Raw genomic sequence first — 27,524 nt, 5'->3', positions numbered from 1 at the left:
ATATGTGGTACTTCTGGGTCAGCGAAGACTTAATAGGCCAGTGGGCTTTGTAGATCTGAGTTCAGGACACAGGCCTAAGGCTGTCAAGATGTGAGTGTCATTTCTGTGAACCACAGGTGTGGATGAGATCACCTATGGAAGATGCTTAGCGAAGCAGACTTAGGAAGACATCAGTTTGTTATTTACCTCTCTGTCTTGATTTTCTTGCATATAAGTGAGAATAATAAAGCCTCTCCTATCTATAACAGTGAAAGTAGAAAAGCCGTAAGTTCTGAGGGTCTCTTGGTCAGTATAAAAACTGAGTCTACCATCAGTTTGTTGTTATTTACTAAGTTGGTAAGTGTTTATCAAAACAGAACAGAGGCTTAAGAGTTAAAACTCATCGTTCATTCTGAACAATCATGGACCAGACACTATGCACGGCTTGGGGATACAAAGATGAGTGACCCAGTCCCTGCCTTCGAGGTCTCTGGTGTAGTGGAGCAGCGCAGTTACTGTACAGTCTGGCATGATGCATCGTCTGAAGGTGCTATGGGAACACAGGGTACCTGGGCCAGTCTTCTTTGAGAAAGGAATGGCTAATTTGAATCCTGAGGGACAGCCAACCAAGTAGACATGGAAGGGTGTCATAGATGGAGGTATTAATTGTATGTGCCAAGGAATGTAGGTAAGACCGAACATGATACCTTTGGGGCAGATGAGTCACAGCAGGCTTTGTGTGATGCACAGGTGATTGGGCTTTATTCTCAAGCACTGGGGAAAATAAGAGTATCAAGTGTGCATTTTAGAATGATCGTTCTGGCAACTTATGGCAACCAAAGTGGGGAGAGATTTGTGGGCTGAGAAGCCTAGGAGAGACACTTACATTGTTAAATTCAGAAACATGGTCATTGTGGTTAAGAGGTGAATAATTTGAGTATTGATCGATTTTGCATTTTTAACTTTATCCTATTGCTTTCATTAGGTGGATAAATATTTGAAGGAAATTCTTGAAGATTTGGTGAAGAACCTTACAAGCAATATGTGGCGAGTACGAGAATCCAGGTACCATTTTTGGGGATATAAGACTAATCAAATCAAATTGAATTGTTTTCCTTCAAATTTGCAAGTTTTATACTTTGTACAGAAGGAATAAAACTGCTAAAAAGCATATTCCTAGTTGCCTAAGTTAGACAGTTATTTTTCATTATTTAAACTCTGGTCAATGGTTTTCCTAAATTGTCTTAGTTTATATAAGTATGAAATAAAAGAAGCTGAAGATTACTTGTTAAATTGGTTGACACCAAGATATATTTACATACTGTTATGACTTTGTAGTGTAGCATTTATTTATGTATACAAATTATATTTAATCCATTCGTAATATGTGCTTGGCAATGTGCTAGGCCCTGGGAGTACACTGTTGAGTAAAATATGATGTATCATCTCAAAGGGATTGTATTATAGTTGTGAGAAGCAAACATTTGATGGTCGTAAATGCCATGTGTATATGGTATATTTGAGGCACCAAGAGAACAGTCATTACTGTCTTAGGGTGGGGGAGAGAGATTAGGACTAGAATTGTAGGTGGAATCTATATTCTTGTTTGCTGTAAATGCTTCTTAGTAAAATATTGAGCTTTCTTGATCATTTGAAACCAAATTGTTTATTTTCAGCTGTTTAGCTTTGAATGATTTATTGAGAGGAAGACCACTGGATGACATCATTGATAAACTTCCAGAAATTTGGGAAACACTTTTTAGAGTGCAGGATGATATCAAGGTATTATAGAAATAAATCTGTATTTATTTGTAGAATAACTTAAACTGGAATTGTTAAAATATGTATGTTATATATGTCAAAATTCCATATCCAGACTATTTTAAGAGTTTCCCCTCAAAGTTTCAGTCTTAACGTGTCTGTGAGGGTGCGGGGTGGTTGAGTATCCTTAGATCTAAATTGAATTGAATTAGAAAAAAGAAAATGGCCACAGCCTGTCTTTCTTTCAGTAGCAATCTCATGATGCTATAGGATTAATGACAAGTAACAGTTTTGAAAAAATACATAGTATTTCTCCTCTAATCAGTTTCATAAATTGAATTAGTCATTCCCCAAAAGTGTGACCAATTCTTCTGAATTTTTCCTGGGCAATCTAAATTATAGGTATTTTGATATCTTACCATTATATTAGGCACATCACTTGTGCCTTTCTTTTTGCTTTATCCACTAGAGATTTTTAAGCCTTTCATAATCCTCCCATCTTTATATATTTGCTTTTATAATACATTTAGTTTCTGAAGTGTTATACTTAATGTACCTCTGGACTCTTTAAATTATGAACTTAACATTAAAACGTTCACTTGACCCTGAAGAGCACATTACTCAGATCAAGTAACATCTGTCTTTTCTCTTATTATTGCTATGGTTATGTGTAAATCTACCTTTCATGTCTATGAGGTTGGCAAGCTGTTTGAAACTAAATAGCCAAATTTTTGTAAGGTCAAATAAGTCACACCCAATGTTTAAAAATTAATAATATGGCATTGTAACATGTTCCTTGATGGGCAAAGAACCTAATGAGACATTTTTTTTTTCAAGTTGACATTAAGTGTTGATTTTTCACTATTCTATGTAGGGTCTGAGGCAGTTAAATTACAAATTGTAGGGTACATGATAATGAAACTCTTCTAACTTGTATGGTGTCACACTTTCCTCATTTCTAGGAATCTGTACGAAAAGCAGCAGAACTAGCTCTGAAAACTCTGAGCAAGGTGAAAACTCCTGTTTTTCATTGGGGGCTGGAGTGGGGCTGGATTCTATGTGAGCATGACAATAATGATTTATTTTTTGTCATATGGTTCACTACTTTTGCAATGAATGAGAAAGTGGGTGCTATAACACTGGAATGCTAGTGTCTTGAACAGAGTATACCTCTTGTCTCTTTAAATGGTGAACTTAACATGAAACATTCACTTGACCCTGAGGAGCACATTATTCACTTAGATCAAGCAACATCTGCCTTTTCTCTTACTATTGCTATGTTTCTGTATAAATCTGCCTTTCCTGTCTGTGAGGTTGGCAAGCTTTTCAAAATTAAATAGTCTCACAGTTGAACTTGATTTTGTGATGTATCAAGGACTTTTACATTTTGGTGGCACAAACCTTGCCATAGGTCACATTGTTAGTAAGTAGTAAAACTAGGTTTTAAATCTAGATGTTTCTCATTCCAGATTGTTCTCGACCACTATATTGTGCTGCAACCCCAAATTATTGATGACAGTGATGATGATATTTTAAACCTTCTTTAAAGTGCTTATACGTTTTCACATTTCATCTTCAACTGTTTTGTTCCACGTTTCAAAAATTAGAAGACCAAAGCTTGGAGAGTAAAATGCATTTTTACTCCAAATTTTCTGTTTAGTTATTGGCAGACCTAGGACTTAATCCCAGATCTCCTTCCTCTCTCTCTCCCTATAGTGTCACAGGAAGTAGGTTCACTTACTCTTTTCTATGGATACGTGAAGTAGAAAGTCTTTTGTCAGATGAGTGCTTTGTTGGATGGGAGGTCAGTTTCACTAATGTCCATGCTCTTTGTATGTGAGGTTTGTGTGAAAATGTGTGACCCTGCCAAAGGAGCAGCTGGCCAGAGAACCATCGCTGTCCTTCTGCCTTGCCTTCTGGACAAAGGAATGATGAGTCCTGTGACGGAAGTTCGAGCCCTCAGGTGTGGATCAGTTGATGAAATGAATGTATTGAATTTTCTCAGTTCCTAGCCATTCAGGAGAAATTGTGTTTCTTTCAAGGTTGGATTCTTGAAAATATAGAGAAAGAGGTTGAGGAGAATCCATTGAGGTGACCTTAGGTCATCTGTAAAAAGTTGTGAGTCAGAATGTTTTTGCAGAAACATCCTCATGGGACCTTGATTTTGCCCAGCATTGTGAGTACATTGTGTTACTCTATTGTCATCGGCGGCTTCTTCCAGCAAGCACATTTTCTTATGCCACAGGTCCTTAGGAGCTTGCTTGCTGGTTATAACACTTAGTAATACTGTTTCACAGATTACTGTATTTAAGATAAGATACCAACTGCAACAATGAAATATTCAAAAAATATGTGTTTACTTTTAGATATGTGTGGCTCTTTTAAGTTAAAATCAAAACCCACAAATTCTAGTTTGTGTGCTTTTTTGTTTTTAAACTAGAATGCTATCTAGGAACTTTATTTGTTCAATTTTTATTTCACTCTTAAAACTAGAACAAAGTAATAATATTAACAGCATTTCATGGCAACTAGGTAGTTGAGGAGGGAAGATTCTTTTTAGAAGGACTCACCTAACAAATGCAAAGACGTGGTATGATAAGGATATCACTGTTTTGTTCTCCTCAGTAAAATAATCTAAGTAGTGGTCATTCGTTACCCCTCAATCCACTGGTGAATGGCTGGTGGGAACTTTGTAACAGTTCACACCACCCAAACCTGAAGCCATGGTTCACGCACAGAAAGACAGCCAGACGTCACGTGCATCCTGATGTGATGGACTAGGACACGTGCAGCACTGCTTATGGAGGATTCTTGTTTTTTTAGAAAAATTGAAGCTGAACTTGATCTAGCCTCAGATCTATACGGGGGACAGAGGAACATGTTAAATGACATGACTGGAGTCCAATCAATAAGGACAAATAAATAAAAGAGAAGGATGGGGACTGTTAAAGATTTAAGAAATGTAGTAAACTGTAATGTATGGGTGAACTCTGGGTTCCGATTCAAACAAACCAGCTCTTTAAGAAATTTGTGAAACAATACAGGAAATTTGGATATTAAAAATATTTTTTTAAAGTGTGAAAATAGTATTATGATATGAGTCTTTGTCTCTTAGAGATACATAGTGGAATGTAGTTATGGGTTATGCTTCCAAATACAGTCATGTGTCACTTAATGACAGGGATATGTTCTTAGAAATGTGTTAGATGATGTCACTGTGTGAACATCATAGATGGTACTTACACAGACCTATATGGTCTAGCTTGTTGCTCCTGGGCTACAAACCTGTACAGCATGTTTCTGTACTGAATACTGTAGGCAGTTGTAACACAATGGTAAGTATTTGTGTATCTGAACATATCTCAATGTAGAAAAGGTAATGCATTGTGCTATGATGTTACAGTGGCTATGATGTCACGAGGTGATAAGAATTTTTCAGCTCCATTTAGGCATACTTTATTGTGCTTTGCAGTTGGTGCATTTTTATAATTTGAAGGTTTGTGGCCACCCTGTGTTGAGCAAGTCTGTGCAATTTTACCAGCAGCATGTGCTCACTTCGTCTCTCTTTGTCACCTTTTGGTAATTCTTGGCAATATTTCAAACTTTTTCATTATTATTATATCTGTTATGATGATCTGTGATCAATGATCTTTGATGTTACTATTGTAACATATTGGGATGCCATAAACTGCACCTATATGACGGCAAACTTGATTGATAAATGTGTGTGTTCTGACTACTCCACCATCTAACTGTTCTCCCATCTCTCTCACTCTCCTTGGTCATCCCTGTTCCCTGAGACATGCAGTATTGAAATTAGGCCAGTTAATAACCTTATGGTGGCCTCTGAGTGTTCAGGTAAAAGGAAGAGTCACATGTCTTTTACTTTAAATAAAAGCAAGAAATGATTAAGCTTAGTGAGGAAGGGATGTCAAAAGCTAGAGTAGGCTAAAAACTAGGCCTCTTGTGCAAAACAGCTAGCCAAGTTGTGAATGCAAAGGAAAAGTTCTTGAAGGAAACTAAAAATGTTACTCAAGTGAACACATGAATGATAAGGAAGTGAAGCAGCATTATTGCTGATATGGAGAAAGTTTTAGTGGTATGGATAAAGGATCAAACCAGCCACAACGTTTCCTTAAGCCAAACCATAATCCAGAGCAAGCCCTAACTCTTTTTAATTTTGTGAAGGCTGAGAGAGATGTCGAAGCTGCAGGAGAAAGGTTTGAAGCTAGGAGAGGTTGATTAATGAGGTTTAAGGAAAGAAACCATTACCATAACATAAAAGTGCAAGGTGAAACAGCAAGTGCTATTGTAGAAGCTATAGCAAGTCATCCAGAAGGTCTAGCCAAGATAATTGATGAAGATAGTTACACTAAGCAGATGTTATATATAGTTGAAACAGCCTTATATTGGAAGAGATGCTGTCTAGGACCTCCATAGCTGGAGAGAAGTCAATGCCTGGCTTCACATCTTCAAAGGACAGGCTGACTCTCTTGTTGGGGGCTAATGTAGCTGGTTATTTTAGGTTGAAGCCAATGCTCATTTACCATTCTGAAAATCCTAGGGCCTTTAGAATTATGCTAAATCTACTCTACCTGTGCTTTATAAATGGAACAGCAAGCCCGATAACAGCACATCTGTTTACATCATGGTTTACTGAATATTTTAAGCCCATTGTTGAAACTACTGCTCAGAAAAAAAGATTCCTTTCAGAATATTAATGCTCGTTAACAGTACACCTGGTCATGCAAAAGCTCTGTTGGAGATGTACAAGAAAATGAATGAATATTTTCATGCCTGTTAATGCAACATCCATTCTGCAGCCCATGGATCAAGGAGTCATTTCGACTTTCAAGTCTTATTACTTAAGAAATACATCTTGTAAGGCTACAGCTGCCATAGATAGTGATTCCTTGATGGATCTGTGCAAAGTCAGTTAAAAACCTTCTGCAAAGGAGTCAACATTCTAGATGCCATTAAGAACAATCCTGATTCATGGGAGGAGGTCAAAATATCAACATTAACAGGAGTTGGAAAGAAGTTGATTCCAACTCTCATGGATGACTTTGGAGGGCTCAAGACTTTAGTGTAAGAAGTGCATAACTACAGATTCGGTGGAAATAGCAAGAGAACTAGAATTGTGAGGGGAGCCCAAAGATGTGACTGAATTGCTGCAATCTCAATGATAGAACTTGATTGCACGAGGAGTTGCTTTTTTGGATGAGCAAAGAAAGTGATTTCTTGATATGGAATTTACTTTTGTTGAAGATGTTGTGACTTTTTTTGAAATGACAGCAAAGCATTTGGAATACTCCTTAAACAGTGATAAAGCAGCAGGAGGGTGTGAGAGGATAGACTCCAATTTTGAAAGACGTTCTATAGTGGGTAAAATGGTATCAAACTGCATCACTTTCTACAGAGAATCTTTGGTAAAAGGAAGAGTCCATTAATGTGGCAAACATCATTGCTTTCTTATTTTAAGAAATTGCCACAGACATCCCAACCTTCAGCATCCACCACCTTGATCAGTCAGCAGCCGTCAACACTGAGGCAAGACCTTCCATGAGCAAAAAGATTATGACTTGCTGAAGGTTCAAATCATCATTAGCATTTTTTAGCATTAAAATGTATATATTTTTTAACTTGAGTCAGAGTTTCTGTCACTCCAGCTAGAGTACAGTGGCATCATCATAGTTCACTACAACCTCAAACTCCTGGTCTAAAGCCATCCTCCCCGAGGAGCTGGGACTACGGGCATGTGCCACCATACCCAACTGATTTTTCTATTTTTAGTAGAGATGGGGTCTCGCTCTTGCTCAGGCTGGTCTCAAACTCCTGAGCTCAAGCGATCCTCCCACCTCAGCCTCCCAGAGTGCTAGGATTACAGGAGTGAGCCATCATGCCTGGCCTAAAATATTTTTAAATTAAGGTATGTACCTTTTTTTTTATTCTTAGACATAATGCTGTTACACACTTAATAGACTACAGGGTGGTGTAAAAAAAACTTTTATATGCACTGAAAAACCAAAAAAAATTTTGTGTGAGTTGCTGAAATGAAACCTGCAATATCTCCAAGGTATGCCTCTATAATCTTTGGGGACCACCATTGTACCTGTGGTCTATTGCTGGCCAAAATGTTGCTATGTGGCACATGACTGTAATACAATGGCAGGGGAAAAAAACGTATGTGTGGAGCAGGTATAAATGAAACAAAATTGGTCAAATGTTGCTAATTGTTGAACTGGATGGAGAAAATATAGAATTTCATTTATGGTTTTCTCTATGTCCATATGTGCTTGAAGTGTCTACAATAAAAAGTAAAAAAAAAAAAAAAAAAAAAAAATAGTACCCAGTCCGGCTCTGTAAGCATGTGAGTATATGCTTGAATGCAATAAACTGTAGAACATCTTCATTGTTAGATTTGTAGGGCTTCTTAGTTTTGTTAAAAGGACTCAGAAGTTGTGTTCTGTGTGTTGTAGCATTAACACCCTGGTGAAGATCAGCAAAAGTGCAGGAGCCATGTTGAAACCACATGCACCAAAACTCATCCCAGCTTTGTTGGAGTCCTTAAGTGTATTGGAGCCCCAAGTTCTCAATTACTTAAGCCTCCGGGCTACAGAGCAAGAAAAGGTGAGTTGATAGTACAGATGTATTGGTAACTATCCTGAGGGAAAAACCCCATTGAGATACTGAGGTCCATTTGAATAATCCTTCTAGTGTCCTTAGACAAGTCCATGGCTCAAATGATACTGTTACAAGAACATCCTGTGACCACATGTGGTATTTAATTTTTTTGTGGAGGGAGGTTGTTAGCTCATACACTGTCTTGTGAATCGGTGAAAACTACTACTTCCAAAAAATGCATTAACATTTGTTCAACACAGTTTTTTGTACATGTTTTGTCTTTTCAGGATTGGGTCTAAACCTTCAAGTCCTTCTGTGGACTCCCCTGCCCTACAAGTAAAGAAGATTTACACCTAGACTTTGACATAGTCCAAAATTCTTCTGCTTTTCAGATATACTCTAGTCACCTAGTCTCTGATTAGTCATTTTTTAAAAATTTCAGATGAAACATCTATTATGCAAAATTAAACCAATACAGAAGGGTAGAAAGTAATCCCCTAGGGGGTCGCCTCTCCCCATCACCACAGTATCATTCCTTGAGAAGTACCCACTGTCAACAGTTGCCTGTGCCTTTTTTCAAATTCTTTTATAGTCATAGGCTACAAAACCAAACAAACATACTAATTTTAAAATACTGTCAGACTGTGAATGTTGTTCTGCAACTTGTTTTTTTTTTAATAATGTTATATCTATAGTAGACTTATTCTTTTTAATGCATGTATAGTATTCTGTAGTGAGGTGATTTTGAATTTTTGTAGGAGAGGTTTTGCAACATCAAAGGTTTTGAGTGTTCTTTTTTCTTTACACCTCTGCCAACATTGAATAACATCAGTCTGATAAGCAAGGATTTCATTGTTCTAATTAGCACTTTCCTTTTCCTAGTGTTGTCTATTGTCTTTTCATATTCTGTTAGCCATTTATATTTTTTCTGTGAATTGTATTTCTATACTGTGCCTATGTTTCTATTTGGCTGTTTAATTTTTTTACATTTGTCTTTGTTTATTAGGACTATGAAATCTCTGTCTTATATAATGTGTTTTTTCTCGGTTCACCATTTGATTTTTAACTTGCGTAAACTTTTCTAATAACTTACTTTCTTTCCTTTTGCTTCTGATGTTGCTGTTTCTTCTCCATTCATCACTCTTTCCTCTTCAGCAGTACACTTGCCTCCTTCCTGGGTGCTCATAGGATATTTACTGCGAATTAGGAGACATTAAGTTCTGGTCCAAACTTTGTAGTCATAGGCAAGTCATTCCTGTATGCCTTACTTTTCTCCTTTATTATGTCTAGATAGTTAACCTCTGCTCCAGTGTAATTGTTAGACTCAAATACCATTGTAGGTAGATATGAAGGCTCATTACAAAGGTAAAGCACTAAATATGTAAAATTTTTCACTACTTAGACACAATTGTTTAAAACCTTGTAAATTTGTCTAGTCAGTTCCTTTATTTAGTGGATGGAGAACGTGAGGCTCAACAAGGCAGGATGACTTGCTCAGAGCCATGCTATGTTAATTTCTATTATATTATCTCAATTTCTTACCTGTAGTGAGATGCTACTTTTCCTGGTAACTTATTAAGTGCAGGTCAAAAGACATTAGAGTTAAATTTATATTTGCCTTTGTTATATCTACAGATTAGTTTTTAAAAGTTGTTCAGTTTGAAAGTAAAGCCCTTTCTTGGGAGTGTTTGTGGGTTATTATTAATTATTGAATGTCTGGAGTGACTTGAATTTGTGTTTTTCAGGCTGCGATGGATAGTGCTCGGCTCAGTGCTGCCAAATCCTCTCCCATGATGGAAACAATCAACATGGTGAGTTTCTAAATAACAATGAGAAAGTTTGTTTACTTACCTAAAAGAGTGATTCTTCAAAGTCTTCAGGTTGCGGTAAATGAAGTAGAGACTTAGGGATGAGTCAAGCAGTTATTGTGACTCCAGTTTTTTATTAGTATAGTTCTTTTTTCTTCTTTGTTACTAGAGGGAATAATTTTCCAAATACTAGAATGAGTCCAAATTTCTGTTACTAGGGACAACAAAATATTAAAAGATCTCTCTGTAAATTTACATCTATATGTATTTGGCATGCCAATTTAGAAAGGTCCAGAGTTTTGCCCCTGCCTGAGAGTTATCTTTGGGAGTAACTAGGGAGGTATATGCTGGAGGTACTTACTGAATTAGGCAACGTAAAAGGTATGTGAAGAGAATTGAGCAATGTTGATATATTGTTTGAGTCCTAGGAGGGAATTTGCAGTAAAGACCTGCTTGGCACTCTGAGGTTCTTATTTCTAAAGTTCCTGGAGTCTGGGTGAAGTCAGTGTGCTGTGCATACCCTGTAGTGGTTAACTAAGATTGTGAGCTACTTCCCAAGTTGATCACAAAGCTGGAGAAGAGAAGTAGCTATTTTGTAGTGCCTACTGGAAGACTATTACCAAAATTTGGTGTAATAATGTTATATCTTAGTTGGATTATTTGGGGGGAAAATAAGATGAAAGAAATAGGAACAGTTAATGAATACCATTTAGTTATGTTCATTAATCATAGAATATGTGTCATTGCATTTTCAAAAAGAAAACCAGCAAATTATAGGAGAATTCATCTAAGAAGGTGACTTATTAGAGGTGGTTTCGTAGGGTAGGCTTACTGAAGAATATCAATTTTAGTCTATGTTTCTTTTATACCAACATGGATTGATAGAGGAAGTAGGCCTAGAGAGGTCCTTTATTCTTGGGTAATTATTATTTTCTGCTTTAGTAAATTGATGTTTTTCTTTTCTTTTTTTCTTAAGAGACAGTGTCTTACTCTGCCACCCAGGCTGGACTACAGTGGCACAATCATAGCTCACTGTAAACTTGAACTTCCAGTCTCAAGTGCTCCCCCTACTTCAGCCTCCTGAGTAGCTAGGACTGCAAGCTCATGCCACCACACCTGGCTAATTTTTTCTAATTTTTTGTAGAGATGGTGTCTGGCTATGTTGCTCTAGGCTGGTCTCGAACTCCTGGGCTTAAGGAATCCTTCCGCCTCAGCCTCCCAAAGTGCTGGGATTATAGGCATGAGCTAGCATGCCCAGCCTGTTTTGTTTTTATTGTTGAATCACTGATAAATGATTTTTCTATTTGTAGTACAATGGTGGTTTTAATATTGAAATCAGAGTAAAATCAAACAGAGGGTTTTCAACTTCATGTCAAATCCAGTGGGTACATATTTGACATAGGCAGTGTTTAGTTGGATATGCTACTGACTTAATTACTTGTTAAGCTTTACCTTTATATTTATTCTTTTTCAAAAGTGCCTGCAGTATCTTGATGTGTCGGTGCTGGGTGAGCTAGTTCCTAGATTGTGTGAACTGATCAGAAGTGGTGTAGGTCTTGGAACTAAGGTAAGTAGTATATTTTTCACAAGAGGAAGGATGCGTCTTCGTTAGTTTGGCCACAAAAATATAATAGTTGTCATGTTTAAAATTCACGTTGTACCACAAAACTTAATATTAATATTATATATTAACCATTTTGTTTCTGTGATTGCACTGATAACTGAAAACATATGACTGATTTAGGAAATTAAGTAAACATGTTCCAGTAAATATTGTCTTACCTAATTAGTGGAATCATTTCTGTTCCCTGGTTGCCATGTACATGCCTTCTAGGTTCTTCTTCATTATCAGTTCATGGAAATGCTCATCTAGTTATCAGGATATGATTGTTTTAGGTGTTGATTAGCATTTCTCACAGTGGGGCCAGCAGATATTTGGATAGAAAAATGTCTTCCTTTTCAAGACCTTTCAAGAATCAGATACCACCCAGTACCCTTTTTAAAACAACTCACATTTTTTTCTTGTGACAAAATTAACAGTTGTATTTTAAAATTTTTTAGCATTTATAGATCAGGAGAAAGTTAAAAATTGTCCATAATTTTACCATGCAGAGTTAACTGGTGTTAATATTTTGGAGTGTTTCCTTTGGTTTTTTTTCTGTGCATATATCTTCTACAATGTCTTGTATAAAGGCTGTATGATACTCTATTGTATGGATGTCACATTATTTTAATCCAAAGAACATCTGACTTATGGTTAGTTTTTTTAAATATTAAACAAAGTGCTGTGATGACTATCTTTGGACACATCTGAAGCTATTTCCTTAGGTTAAATTTTTAGAAATGGAAATGTTAGCACAATGATGGGTAAGACAACATAAATTGCTCTGCCAGGAAATTGTACCAATCTTCTTTCTTTTTCATGGTATCCAAGATCACCCATCTTCCTGCTGTAAGTCTTGCAAAACAATCTTTGCATTACTATTGTAGTTTGAAATAAGAGTTTTCCTTTTTCTAGATTGAATCCTGGAGGGGCTATTAGGCTTCATGTATTTTATGTTGCTAAATCTTTGACACCTAAAACAAATGGTTTGGTAGAACATTCTGACCATCTAGTTTAAACTTTTGCCTTTGTAACCCATAGGGCGGCTGTGCCAGTGTCATTGTGTCATTAACTACTCAGTGTCCTCAGGACCTAACACCTTACTCAGGTGAGTTTGTCAAATGATGTGTGGTGATATTTTTGCATGGCTGTGTCTTGTGTACAAAATTTTAAAAGGGAAAATAATTACTCAGACATGCTTGGGATGCTGTATGCTTTTCCTCCCTTCAACCCTCCCCCCTGCCCCAATTTCATTCTCTGCAGGAGGTTGCAGGGTTAGCAAGTTTAGCAAGTTTTTACTGTTTTATAAGTATTTGATTATTTCTTCATGGTATGAGGAAATAAAAGTATCTGCCATTCTGTAGGACTTGTTCACCATCTATAGCTAATTTTACATCAGCTACAGAAAAATTACATTTTTCTGTTCTTAGATTGGCTTCTGGAAGAGGTTAATGAACTTTATGTACCTGGCTCTCATTTTGCAACTTTTCCCATGGTATTCTAGACACAGTGTAATTTTTAATTTTATATCAGGCAAAGGGAAACAAATGGATAGTACAAATACAACATTCAAGGGATCTAAAGTACTATGGAGTAAATCAGATGTTAATTACAGGATTATGTTTGTTTTGTCCTGGGAACAGAGCAGAATATTTAGTCAAACAAATATCAGATTTCTTTCCCTTTATTTCTGGTAGGTAAACTTATGAGTGCTTTGCTTAGTGGTCTGGCAGATCGGAACAGTGTGATTCAGAAATCCTGTGCATTCGCCATGGGCCATTTAGTTCGGGTGAGTTGAATTTCTTATTTAGTTAAGTAAAACTCCGAGAATTACAGAGAATGACTAAGATTGTTTCTTTTTCAGACCTCACGGGACAGTAGCACCGAAAAACTTCTGCAGAAGCTCAGTGGCTGGTATATGGAGAAGGAAGGTACCTTTCCCCCCCTATTTTCTGTCATTTTTAATTTAAATGTTAACAAACTAATAAAACAACAAAAATTACTTCTTGCCCTCCATGATTTTTTGTGCTTTGCTAGAAATACGTCTAATTGATTTTACCTATTTATTTGTTTTGCTATGATACAGTTGAGCAATAGTTTATTTATATTGGTTACCTTTAAAAACAATAAATATCATAAAGATTTTGGTTTCTGCTGCTTTTCGCAGAGCCCATCTACAAGACCTCTTGTGCTTTGACTATTCATGCCATTGGACGCTACAGCCCTGATGTATTAAAGAATCATGCCAAAGAAGTCTTGCCTTTGGCATTTTTAGGCATGCATGAAATTGCTGATGAGGAGAAATCTGAAAAAGAAGAATGTAACTTATGGACTGAAGTGTGGCAGGAAAATGTACCTGGTTAGTAAATGGTACCCGTGAATTAAACTTGCTTCTTAGGAACTGTAGCCAGAATTTTTTACTTTCTTCATAAATTCCTCTATAGTTACTTTCCCAGGACCTTAACAACATGCGTCCCATTTAATTTTAAGCCTGTCCAAATTGCTGAGTTCTCAAGGTTGATGCTCAGAGCTCTTCTTTTTATTTATCACTGCCAATGTGAGAGAATACAAACTCTTTTCAAGCAAAGTAGAGCTTTACATTTTTAGTTGAGAGTGTAATTATGGTTTTATGTCACCTTAGCGTATTATTTTAGAATAGTGTTTTTCTACCTTGACACATATTAATGGGTGATGACCATTTGTGTGACACCTTCCTATAGGCACATCAAAGTTCATAAAGCCCTACCATTGTAGAAACAAGCCTCACCGCCACATACTTTGAAAGAGGTGGAGTCTTTTAATAGTTGAGAACCACTGCTTTAGGCTGATGGACACTGACTTTTTTCAGACTTAGAAAAGTCAGTTAATTTTTCTTTCCACTTAAAAGTTGTTTTAATTTTGCTTTTTTATAACCTAGGTTCCTTTGGTGGCATTCGGTTATACCTGCAGGAGTTGATTACCATTACCCAGAGGGCTTTACAGTCTCAGTCCTGGAAAATGAAAGCCCAGGGTGCAATTGCCATGGCATCAATTGCAAAACAAACAAGTTCTCTAGTCCCTCCGTATCTGGGAATGATACTGACTGCATTGTTACAAGGCCTGGCTGGAAGAACGTGGGCAGGAAAGGTAAAGAAACCACTCATGCCCAGTTAAATTTAAGGTATCCTTAAGGGATTCCAACTTCATCTTTCATTTTCTATAAAAAAAAGAAACTGTTTTTTTGTGACTTCGGATGGATTGTTTTTGCTAACCAGGTGTCCTAGCCATTGGGAAACTTTGGGTAAATTTTGCCTGATTAACTATGATATTTCATTTCAAAGTATAACCCACATGTCCTTAAATAATGCACAGTAATGCTGGAGATTGATATATTTATCAGTCTTCCAAGTTATGTCTTAAACTAAGTTGTCGCCATTTTGTGCCTGTTGACCTCATGAACAGATCAGGATTGGGCATATGTGACATTGAGTAGCAAGATGAGCTGCTTCTAAACCTGGGCCTGAAGATGCCCATCTTTGGGGCCTGTGAATTACTAAGTCATTATTTACACAAGGCCTATAATAGGGTACTTACAGTGAACATTCAGTGGGGGACATGAGATTGTGGCAACAATTGTATATTCAATAATGTAAAATTATTGTAAAATTCAATAGTGGCCCATGCAGTGCTGATGAAGTAGTACCTGACTAGGAGTCAGACCTAGTTCTAATTCTGTGGTTGATGGTCTGTGTGACCGTCATCAAATCAGTTCTCTAGGCCTTTCTGAAATGAAGATGAAGATAATTACCCCGTGTCTATGGTTTGGAGTAAAACTTGGTGGATGTGCTTATTAAACAGTACAGTGCATTAAAGATAAGGTGACTCTTGTTAACTTTTGTTGTCGTGTTTATTAAATATTCCTGTGGTAATTGTGGTCATAGTGTAGAGAATGTAAATGACATGTTTGGGCTTAATAGTATTCCCTCATCTTTCTACCCCTTAGGAAGAACTATTGAAAGCCATTGCCTGTGTGGTGACAGCTTGCAGGTAAATGTTCTTTCAGTGAAGATGCCATTTCTTCAACTGAATCTGAGCAGCAGCCTTTACTAACTGTTCTGATGCTTTTGTATGGATCCTGTAGTGCAGAGCTGGAAAAGTCTGTCCCCAATCAACCCAGCACAAATGAGATTCTTCAAGCTGTTCTGAAGGAGTGTTGCAAAGAGAATCTCAAATACAAGATTGTAGCAATTAGCTGTGCAGCTGATGTCTTGAAGGCCACCAAAGAAGACAGATTCCAGGAGTTTTCTGACATTGTTATACCTCTCATTAAGAAGGTAATGACCACCTATATCCTCTTGGGTCTAGTTTATACTTTAAAAAAAAAAAAAAAAGAAAACAATTTTTTCCCTGTGCTCTAATTGCATGTTTTATATATTAGTTTTATTGCAGGTAGCAGAAAAATTCCAAAATATCACGGCCTCAAACATGATAGAGGTTTGTCTGTCACATAGTAGTTGGGACCCCAAGATTTCAGAGATTTCGGCTCTTTACAGCTCTCAGCACTGCCATTTGTAGGCTGTGGTCATTATCCCCAGGATTCATAGTGTATTTGTGTTGCAGGCAGGCATGGCAGAGGAGATGAAGCAGGGATGAAAGATCATAGTGGGCCTGTCAGTTTTCTCTTATGGAGAGTTCCTGGAAACTGCTACGTAGCACTTCACTTCTATGCATCTCATTGGCGAGTACTTAGTTACATAGCTATATCTGGCAGCAGATGAAGCTGGGAATCGTAGTCTTCATTCTGGGTGTCCATTTGCCCTCCATGGCAGGTAGAAGGGGAGAGTAGATTGTGTAGTGAATGCACAGTTTCTGTCATAATCAGCTTTGCCTTGCAAGCATCTGCGGAGGCCACTCCCGCATCCTAGGGTGAAGGAGCTCAGTGTACCATGTGGATTGCCTTTGCCATATACTGGGGGACTTGGGTTTAAAAATAAAAAAAATACTTTGGTTTTGGAAAATGGAGTACTCATTTTTAAAGTTTGAGTTCTGGTTCATAGAAAGAGGGGTATGGCTTACCTATTTATTTGTGAAATGAATTATCTTAAATAGTATTCTTCTTGTGTTGCTGCTAACGTGGAGTTTTCTTTCAATAATAAGGCTGTTTATATAATTTCTGTTACATACATAATGGTAGCGTATGGATTCGGGAGACTTGTGTTTTCAGTTGATTTTGTCACCAGCTAGCTGGACCAGTTACTTCCCTTGGCCTCTGTCTATCAAAAAAGAGTTTGGATTTAGATTGTTGCCGAGTTTCTTCCATCTTTAATTCTCTGATTCTAATGCAAGTCCTCTTACGTTCTGCTCAAAATACTCTATATACAGTCTTTTTTTTTTTGCTTTTGTTTTTACAGATTCCTTTAAAGTATTTCCCAAATTTATTTAGAGGTACAATATTCCTGTTACAGATGGGAAAACTTATGGTAGAGAATTTAGCTTTTAATTCTTGCTTAATATCTCCTGCTCTGGTACCTGATTGCTTTAATAGTATACCTGCAACTTTAAAGAATGAAATATTAAAGTTTGCCTTCCTTTTCTTTTTTTTTGTTTTAAATTTTTATTTGGTTACAAAAGAGAATGGAAATAGGTCATGCCAAATAATTTGTTTTTCCAGAGAATAGTGCTCAAAGAGGAATTGGGAAGAATAAATTGAACCCTGGAATCCTTTTCTTGCTATATCCTAGAACTCACTTGAAAGCACTGGGGTCCGGACAACCAAACATGAAGATGAGAATGATAAGGAAAAGGAGCTTCAGCTGGAATGCCTGCTGAGTGCCTTTGAGAGCCTGGGCAAAGCCTGGCCCCGAAACTCGGAGACTCAACGTAAGCCCCAGAAACTACGTTTGAAGAAGTGCTGTAATCAGAGGTTACTTAATGAGAACAGATTTTCTGTATAACAAATTATAGTTATTGTTTCTTGTAGAGCCTCATTAATTAATAGTGAGAATTATCCAATAGAAATTTTACTTCTACATGAGCATATAATCTCATTGATCATTGTATTACTTTATTAGGGCTGCTATAAAAAAACTATCCCAGGTTGGGTGGCTTAAACAACCAATTTATTTCTCTCCGTTCTGGAGGGTAGGAGTCCAAGATCAAGGTGTTGGCAGGGTTGCTTTCTTCTGAGACTTTTCTCCCTAGCTTATGAATGGCCATCTTCATCCTGTGTCTTTACATGGTCTTTTTCCTGTGTCTCTGGGTCCTAATCGCCTCTTCTTATAAGGACACCTGTCAGATTAGGGCCCACCCATATGACCCTTTAAAGTCCTATCTTCTGATATAGTATGAGGTACTGGTGGTTAGGATTTCAACATATAAATTTTGTGGGACATGGTTCAGCCCATAACAATCATGATATATTTTATGCAGATATTTTGATGATAAAAAGATTTCTATTACTCTTCTTTATGATCGCAGCTCTATTCTGAGGAATCTATAAAATTTATTAGTGGAGTCTCTTCATCTCAAAATGATTGGCCTTCCTACCAAGTCTTCAGTAAGCAAGTGAAATCTCTGTTTCACTGAGAAACTCATGACTCTTTAGAAGATGTTCAGAATTGGACATGTGTTTCTAAAGTATTAAATACAAACAGTAAACCTTGTTGGAGTAGGTTGCAATTAATTTGGAGTTCTTTGACAGGGCCTTAACTTTGGAGTGATGCTATTTTAAGTTTGCCTTTGTGTTGATCCTACAGTAAATCCTGCTGAAAATCTCAATATTCTTGAATGTTACAAAAAGTATTGTTGATTATAGGTGATTGGATATATCTAAAACCAGACTTAAGGTTTTCTTTGAGTTCTGTCATCCTTTGTATGAATTTATATATTTGCTATGTTATAGGAAGGATTGCCCAAAAGATACAAATTTGTAAGTGAGGCTGTAGTGGAATTCCTCTTATTTGACATTATTAAGACTATTAACTTTTCCTTGATAGGTAGAGAAAGTAGGGAATTATATAAAAAAGATGATGCAAATACAAAGCAGTTTATTTTATAACATAAGAAATGCATGGAAATGCACATTTATTTGCCAGTTTTTGAGCACAGAGCCAAGGCCTTTTTGAGAATTTAACTGTTGCACATTAGCTTCTCATGGATATCTTATAATGTACAGTTTCTGGGTTTTGCCTCTTTAAAATAGAGAAGGAAATTTCAAGCTTTTATGAAGCAATCCAAGTGCAGAATTCTATCTTTTTACCTCCTCCCCCATCTTTACATTTGTTTGAGCTCTGGTAAAAGCTACAGCGTTTAAAAATAACTCCTTTGTTGAGTTTTCTACTCCTGATTCATTAGTTGGCACAATATTAATTATATAATTATAATAAAAATTGAAGTTGGCATAATAGTTTTGTGATAAAGCACTGTTGACTGTTGGTAGGTCATGAGTGTCTAGAGGAGCTCCTGGTTTCCAGAGTTCTGCTTTCTTTGGCTGTCATTCAGGAAGTTTTAAAGGGGAAGGGGAAGGTGGTTAAAGTGCCGTCTCAGTTCCATGGAGGATGAGATGCCTTGAAAATTAGCATTTTATAAATAGTTATGTTGCACCTTTGTGGGGGCAGTATCTGATCAAGGAAATGTGTTTGGGAATTTGGGTACAAAAGTGACACTCAAGTTTTTTGGGAAATTCATGGCTTTAATTAAAGGCATTTATTTTTTTATTTCTCTTCTCTCTTCTTCCTACTTTTCTCTCCCTTTTACCCCTCTGTCTCTCTCTTGCTCTCTCTCCTGCCCTATCCCACTTGATCCTTTTTTCCCAGGTTGTTACCGTCAAGAGCTGTGCAAATTGATGTGTGAACGGTTAAAACTCAGCACGTGGAAAGTGCAGCTAGGAGTCCTGCAGTCAATGAATGCCTTTTTTCAGGGGTAATTTGCTCATGGTTCAGTTTTTTATTTTGTCCACTCCCCCAGCCTTTTATATATATAATGGAATTATTATAAATTTTAAATTTGGTAGGTAAAGTGACATGATAAAGTGATACATGCAGATAGAAATTGTTTGTGCCAGGAAGGTTTTAGAATGTTTCCTTAGTAACTAGCATTTGCATCTTGCTTTCTGATTTGTATAGGTTAATGCTTTTAGAAGAAGAACATGCAGATCCTGAGGCTTTGGCTGAAATTCTCCTTGAAACTTGTAAATCAATCACATATTCTTTAGGTGAGTGTAGTAAACTGAAATTGATAAGGAGTCCTAATTTTTTTTTTTAAGAGATGGGGTCTTGCTCTGTCACCCAGGCTGGAGTGCAGTGGCATGATCATAGCTCACTGTAACCTCGACTTCCTGGGCTCAAGAGTTTCTCCCACCTCAGCCTTCCAAGTAGCTTGCATTATAGGTGTGCACAATCATGCCTAGCTAAATTTTTAAATTTTTTGTAGAGATGGGGTCTTGCTATGTTGCCCAGGCTGTTCTGGGCTCTAATTATTATGTAAAGCTAAGGAGCTGAGCTTCAACTGTTTCCTACCTTGTCTGGAACTAAATTTCTAGAACTTTCCTATTTAATATATTCCGTATGTATCCCTAAATGAGAATATTTTAATCTAGAACTATAACAGGATTTTACCATTTAGACCAGAAAAACCTTTGTGACAAGTATTTATGAAATTTTTTTATTGGGAAATAGTTTAAAACTTACAGAACAGCTGCAACAGTAGTACATATAATACTTGTATACCAACGGTCCCCAACCTTTTTGGCACCAGGGACCGGTTTCATGGAAGACAGATTCCATGGACAGGGGATGCAGAGTTCAGGTGGTGAAATGTGCCCACTCACCTCCTGCTGTGAGGCCTGGTTCCTAAGTTTCATGGAAGACAGTTTTTCCATGACCTGGGAGGTGCGGGGCAAGGGGAGAGGCAGAGTCAGGTGGTGATACGTGGTTGGGGACTGCAACTGTATACACTTTACCTAGAATCATCTGTTAACATTTGGTCTCATTTGCTTTGTCATTTGATGTCTGTATGTGTGGATTTTTTTCTAAACCACTTGATATGTATATTGCTTACATCACTCCCTTTATTCTTAAATTCTTTAGTGTGCACTCTTATACAACCACAGTACAGTTGTCAGCTTTAGGTAACATAATGTGGTTGCAGTATTTTTTTTATCATTCATATTCTAGTTTGTTCATTTGACTAAGTAATGTTCTTTATAGGATTTTTTCCCTCCCCTCTGTTAGAGAATCCAGTCTAGGATCGTTTATTGAATTTTGTTGTCCTATCTTTTTCATTTCCTTTAATGTGGAGCACTTCTTCAGCTTTTCTTTGTCTTATGTGACATTGACAGTTTTGAAGACTAAAGTTCCTTTCTCTCCCCTTTTTGAAAAACAGAATGTTTCTCTTTTGGTGTTTGTCTGATGTTTCCTCATAATTATATCTAGGTTATGAATTCCCAGTTGGGATGCTACGTTAGTGATGTATCCTGCTCACATTAAGAGGCTCACAGTGTCCATCTGTCTTCATTTGTGTTGTTAATTTTGATTACCTGGTCAAGGTACATCAGTTTTCTCTACTTTGTAGTTACTATTACATTTTTTCCCCTTGTGTCTAAAGGTAGCTTGTGGGAAAAAACGTTTAAGACCATTCAAATAATCTGTTCCTCTTCAAAACTGTGTCTAATAAGCAGTCTGTGAGAAGACACTTTAAGACCATGCAAATACTTCTCCTCCTCAAAATTTCTTCCCTAGATTTACCATGCATTGGTGATTCTTCCCTGAAACCAATTTTAACAAAGATGATCTTCCAACTCTAGCACTTTCTTCACATTCACCATTTGGTAGTTGGAATTCTAGTGTAATCAAGATTCCTCTCTTCATTACTATTTGTTAGTATTTATTCATGGATTCCTTCCCCCTTCAAATGGTTTATCATTATTTTTCTTAATTAATTTGTTACTCAAATTGTCCCAGATTTGGCCAGCAGGAAGTCCCTTCAAGCTGACTCCTGTGTCCTTTTCACAGGTCACCATTATTCTTTGTAGCACTTCTGTACTTTGTAGCATAACAAGATGTTACAGGTTTATCTCATGCCTTCCCTGCCCTGGGCTTGGTTGTGTGTTAATTTTTTTGGTAGACAATTTTACTGTGAAGCAGATACCACGTCAAAGAGTAGACACCAAGAAAGCATGTTTTAGTTGCAGTTGTTAGAGGTAACATGCTTTTATGAATAAAGAACTGGCAGCTAACTAACAAACTTGTCTTTGCAGTGTTCCAGGCATCCCTAACTTACCCTAAACATGGGTCTTGTAGTGTTCTTTGGTAAAATGAAGGGAGGGTCTTTGAAAACCTAAAGACTGTTCTTAGGTGTGATGTGAGGATGACTGTGTGTTTGAGAGAGTATCTTTTAACCTCCCACTTCTAAAATGGATCTTTTAAATATTGTCATTTTTTGTGGTGATTGGTATATTGTTGTTTTCTGTTTTCCCAAAATAAGAAATGTGGACATGTTGCACATTTTAAGTATTTGATGATAATTAGCAAAGGGAAGCTTCCTTAAAAAAAAACCAGATGTATCTTTCCCAAGAGTTACAGTTTCTGAACATCTTTCTTTTAATAACACTAATTTATTGTGGGAGGGTCGGTTTTTAAGGCATACCTTATGTGAACTGTATGGTTTTCTTCTTAGAAAATAAGACCTACTCATCTGTGAGAACAGAAGCTTTATCTGTGATAGAATTGCTGCTTAAAAAACTTGAAGGTGAGTTCCCGATAGTTCTGATTGGAGGACCCTTTATGGCATATGTTTTTAGAAATGTTTTGTTTTCTGTTTTTTCTTATACTCTTAAAAATACACTCTAAGCATATACTCTGAAGTACAAATTAATATACATGCATATGCAAGTATAATGTACAAAGGTTAAAACTATTAAATTTTATTTAATATTTACATTTGGTACTCTTTTAATTTATATACTTTTAATGTATTATTCAGCTATAGTTATCTCAGAGTAATCAAGTTTTTGCTTCCATCATGAATCCCGCTTTAATCTTGGTGACAGAAAGTAGTTGACAGTGGCATGGTAGAATTTGCTGTATATGTACAAAGAAGCAGAATGACACACCGAAAAGTAAAGTTGGAAAAACATTTTAACAGTTACCTACCTGAGTCGTCAAATTTGATAGCAGTAGTTTTCTTAATCTTACCTTTTTTTTTCTGTTTTCTTTTTCTTAAACTATATCAAGAAGCACATTTCTTCTGATGTTCTGTTATGTCAATGGAAAAAGAAAACTGCTAGCATTTTCTCTAGTGGTGTATCTGCTACTAATTTCAGAAGGAGCCCCCTCCTCTTAATTGTTTTGACTTCATGGATTAAAATTGTAGAAGATGGAAAGTTTTCTCCACAGCTTTGTGTGTTTGCTCTTTGTACTTCTGTCTCTATCTTTGCTTAGCAATTAAAACACCTCTCTCAGCCTCCATCAGATAGGCCTTTTAGACTCAATAACACTAAACATCTCATAATCTCTTTTTTCCCTGTTGAAATAAAAGAGCAAAGCACTTAGTCATATTACCAAATTCTCAGTTTTCCAGATATGTACTAATACAGTCTGGATGAGGAATATGAGACTAAAAGGTTAAATAATTAACTTGCTTGGAGCCACATTGGTAGAAAGTGGCGGAACCTTGTAAACTAGATTTAAGATTTGATATACTTCCTTATTTTCTAAAATGTTCCTTATGCATGTAGTTTTCTGATGCTTTCCTTAGAGAAAAGATTAACAGAGTATCGTGTTTATCAATCTGACCTTGCAATTATGAAATTTGTTTCAAGATTTTTTTTTTTTACTGACCACATCTTAAAAAGTGGCCTTGTGGTGTTGTGGAAATGACTTGTTTGCTACTGTGTGCCTTGTCTTGGTACTTCCTTCTTCCCATTTTGTTTCAGTGCTGTTCACTTCTCTGCATTCCCCTATTCTTGGGAAAGGAGATGAAACTACCTGATGTGCTTTCAGGCTATCGTCAGTAATTAGGTTTTTTTTTTTTTTTTTGAGACAGAGTCTCACTCTGTTGCCCGAGCTAGAGTGAGTGCCGTGGCGTCAGTCTAGCTCACAGCAACCTCAAACTCCTGGGCTTAAGCGATCCTACTGCCTCAGCCTCCCGAGTAGCTGGGACTACAGGCATGCGCCACCATGCCCGGCTAATTTTTTGTATATATATATTTTAGTTGTCCATATAATTTCTTTCTATTTTTAGTAGAGACGGGGTCTCACTCTTGCTCAGGCTGGTCTTGAACTCCTGACCTCGAGTGATCCACCCGCCTCGGCCTCCCAGAGTGCTAGGATTACAGGCGTGAGCCACCGCGCCCGGCCAGTAATTAGGTTTTGAGACACCTATTGAACCTGTGATCACTATATACCGATCTGTTATCAAGGAGTTTCTTTGTATTTATTTTGGGGATAGTGTATATGGATAAAAAATAGTTTTAACTTTTTTTCCTGGCTTGTTCTATAAGGATTGTCAGGGTTTTTTCATTCTTTCTCTTTTCATTCAGAATCTAAACAGTGGGAATGTTTGACATCTGAATGCAGAGTGCTCCTGATTGAGTCTTTAGCTACCATGGAGACAGACAGCAGACCTGAGCTGCAGGAGAAAGCATCATTACTGAAGAAAACGCTTGAAAATCTGGAATAAATTAGAAGGGGAAGAAATAAACAAGTGCCATGTTCCTCGGGGGTTGAAATGGTGGTATTCTTTGAAAAACCAAATGGGGAAAAGTAAAGATTAATCTGTAGCATGCATCATTCCTTGGCTGAAATAAAAAAAAAAAAAGCCTTAAATTTTGTTTTTTATTAGTTTTATTTTACTTGATGTGTTTAAAGTATCTGGGCTGAGTGAGCTTAATGGAACCTTGAATGTTTGAGAGGTGGTTGTAAAGGAAACTGGCAGAAATAGTTACTAAAAGTTAAAGCTGTTACTAAAGGAATTATTAGACAAAGTTGCAGAGCAAGCTGGATAAAAATCTTAGTGCTGCATTTAAATTAAATAAAGTTATTTCAGGAAGGGACCCTGTAATCACTTAGTCTAACCCTTTTACACCTCAAGAAATAGGCTCTGAGATGACATGGGCCTGTGCTAAGGTCAGAACCCCAGTGTTGAACGTCCTGCCCAGTATACGTTTTTTGTTTGTTTGTTTGTTTGTTTTTTTACAACCTGCTACCAAATCAGTGCTAACCCTGGCCTCCCCAAGAAACTTCCAAGATGAGGTACATTTAGGGTGGCATACATGGTCCTTTTATCAGAACTAAAGTGGCCCTTACCGCTGGGTTCTTGAAAGTCAGAGCTGAACATTGTTATGTGTTTAGATAGTTGATTCTTAAAAAATGATTGTTTAGCATCTTTACAGATTAGGTGGGTGAATTCGGTCTCCATATGATAATTCTGACTGTCATTCTTTTTAGGAAGATAAAAGTAGTTAAGGATAAGATTACTCATTCTTTCTGTTATCTGTAAATCTGTGGTTGTGTATCTTGCAAAACGAAAAACAATGACAAAATCATAGACTGCCTTGATTTTGACCATTTATAATCTTAAAACTGTAATGACAAATTTAAAAGTTTTTACTCACTTTTATGCTAACAGTAAGACTTTATAGGGTAGAAGGAAAGCCTTTTAATTGACCATCTGGGAATTACTCTTTTTTAATGCCTTTTCTCAAAATAACATGATACCACTCCAAGTAAATAATTGCACCTAAGGTTTTTCTCCTTCTTTCTACTGCTCAGGCCCCTGCCTAAGAGTGTAGGGCAAGGGGAAAAACAAGTATAACTTAAGTGTTTATGGTAAATTGAGAACTCTGTAGGTCACCTTGGATTCCAGAACACAGGATTGGTTTATATTCAGTACTGACCCCTTATTGACATTAATGCCAAGAATACCCATGTTTATTCTTTTTGGTAGAAACTCCATGTTTATTATTTTTGGTGGTCTGCATTGACCATTGTATTTTAAACTTTTTTTTTGAGTCGTAATAAAAATAACTTTTTACGTCATGACTTAGAGTATGTGTGCATGTGTGTGTATGTGTGTGTGTGTCTGAAGATAAAATCTTTAAATGTTTTGTGAAATAATACTCTTACTAATGTGTGATACCCTTTAATACCCACCCACCCCCCACCAGTTTAAATGCTCTTCAGAGGCACTAAATTCATTTCCTGACTCACAACTGACTTGCTACTCACAGTTTGAAAAACACTGCTGTAGATAGTACCTAGACTTGGCTATATATGTTTTGAGATTGCTTCTGATTGGAAAGGGGGAGGGTTGCAAGTAAAAACTTATTTATTGCCAAAACATTGTCTTTGCTGACAATGAAATATAATTGTGAATTTTAGTAGCATCATGAATTTTAAGGGACCTATCATGGACTTCCATTTGAGAATGGCCTTTGCTTGGGGAAAAATCGACTTTGGTGGTTTTTCAGAAAGCTTGTGGCCTCTTAGGACTTGGTGTTTTTCAGATCAGTATTTCCCCCTCCACTAAGTGCCCTCTGACTTTAAGAGTATCTGGCACCTGGGATACTCTTCCTTGGCAAGAATGCAATGCAAGTCAGGTATTTTCAGAAAGTAAGAGTATAGGGCCAAGAATTGTTTCTGGTCTCTTCAAATGTTAACACCTCATCATTTATATGCTTTTAATGTTTTTTGTTTAATATTGGGAATTTCCCTTGGTGCTGAGATTGGTGCTAAGACACTAGAACCTTAGTGCTTTGTGCTATTGAATTACTGTACATTTATTTTAGCTTTCTAAGCACATTTCTAACTTACGTACTTCCTGCCTTTATCTTGACCAGCCAACTTGTTTGCACAACTAGTAATGCTAAGTCATGTCTCACAGTGCAGCTTATGTTTGGGGGACACATGTGCACGTATATTTATTTAAAAGGGTTTATCCCTAAGAGTTTGTAATTGTGGAATTATGATACTGGTGAACAAATGGCAAAAGGACCCACCACATGTTTATATCATAGGCTTTTGTTTTCCAAAGCTATCTGGAACAGATTTTGATTATTTTCTCTCTAGAATTATTCAGTGCTACTTGTCATACAAGTAAACTAATTTGTAGGGTCTGTGTCAGATTCTTTGTTTCTGGAGTTAGTGCACTAGATGTCTCCACAAATTTCTTGATATGTGAAAAGGAAATTCTCAAAGTGTGGCAACTGGAAATTAGAACTACAAAGGTAATATAAAATTAACATTTTGGTGATAAAGAGTAGCTGTTTCTTTAATGAATGTTTGTGTCCAATTTACAATCCCGGTGTGTCTGCCTATAACACTATCTCCACAACAAAACCAACTGCCACCACATGCCCATTGCTTTCACCTTCCATCTTTTACAAGACTTACAAGACAAAGGAAAGAAAAAAGGTATGACCTCGGTCTGAATTCACACTACCTGCCCTTCCTGGGGCATTTCTACCTGCTGCTGCCACAATATATTCATGCTGCTTGTTAAGTCCAAGGAGTTATTTTGACATTGGCACTGATTGTAATGTACACACTATTGTTAAATGGATGTATATGTAACAGATTTTTGTATTTTATATGCGATGTCTTCACAGAATCCTCTGCAATATGTACTCAGCTATCTAAGCGTGTGGTAGTCTTACTTGACAGGAAAATCCCACCTGTGCCCAGGAAGATATTAAATGGTAAATAAAAGCTGCATGATCTGTTCTTTCAAAGTAGTGCATTAATTTTTACTAGTTCTCCAGGAAAATAGCTCAA

At 36.9% G+C, this 27,524-nt stretch overlaps 1 protein-coding gene across 5 annotated transcripts in view; it reads left to right on the top strand.

The window, feature by feature from the left end:
* ECPAS (Ecm29 proteasome adaptor and scaffold) overlaps positions 1-25,799 on the top strand; it is a 114,707-nt gene extending 88,908 nt beyond the window's left edge. For 4 of the 5 annotated variants that reach the window (XM_069476676.1, XM_069476674.1, XM_069476673.1 and 1 more), the window contains 19 exons: positions 965-1,044; positions 1,656-1,761; positions 2,703-2,750; positions 3,582-3,703; positions 8,220-8,370; positions 10,110-10,175; positions 11,650-11,739; positions 12,817-12,883; positions 13,473-13,564; positions 13,640-13,706; positions 13,943-14,134; positions 14,693-14,901; positions 15,758-15,801; positions 15,896-16,088; positions 17,496-17,634; positions 19,569-19,674; positions 19,878-19,966; positions 22,429-22,500; positions 24,293-25,799. In XM_069476676.1, coding sequence (XP_069332777.1) covers positions 965-1,044; positions 1,656-1,761; positions 2,703-2,750; positions 3,582-3,703; positions 8,220-8,370; positions 10,110-10,175; positions 11,650-11,739; positions 12,817-12,883; positions 13,473-13,564; positions 13,640-13,706; positions 13,943-14,134; positions 14,693-14,901; positions 15,758-15,801; positions 15,896-16,088; positions 17,496-17,634; positions 19,569-19,674; positions 19,878-19,966; positions 22,429-22,500; positions 24,293-24,432 — 2,073 coding nt within the window. In that variant the 3' untranslated portion in view covers positions 24,433-25,799. The remainder of the gene's footprint in view (positions 1-964; positions 1,045-1,655; positions 1,762-2,702; positions 2,751-3,581; positions 3,704-8,219; positions 8,371-10,109; positions 10,176-11,649; positions 11,740-12,816; positions 12,884-13,472; positions 13,565-13,639; positions 13,707-13,942; positions 14,135-14,692; positions 14,902-15,757; positions 15,802-15,895; positions 16,089-17,495; positions 17,635-19,568; positions 19,675-19,877; positions 19,967-22,428; positions 22,501-24,292) is intronic. The other variant, XM_069476677.1, reaches the window with a different exon arrangement.
* Positions 25,800-27,524: the final 1,725 nt, after the last annotated feature.

This window comes from Eulemur rufifrons, chromosome 7 (assembly GCF_041146395.1).
Source record: "Eulemur rufifrons isolate Redbay chromosome 7, OSU_ERuf_1, whole genome shotgun sequence".
In the NCBI taxonomy this organism is placed as follows: domain Eukaryota; kingdom Metazoa; phylum Chordata; class Mammalia; order Primates; family Lemuridae; genus Eulemur; species Eulemur rufifrons.
This window is presented reverse-complemented; position numbering and strand designations above follow the sequence as displayed.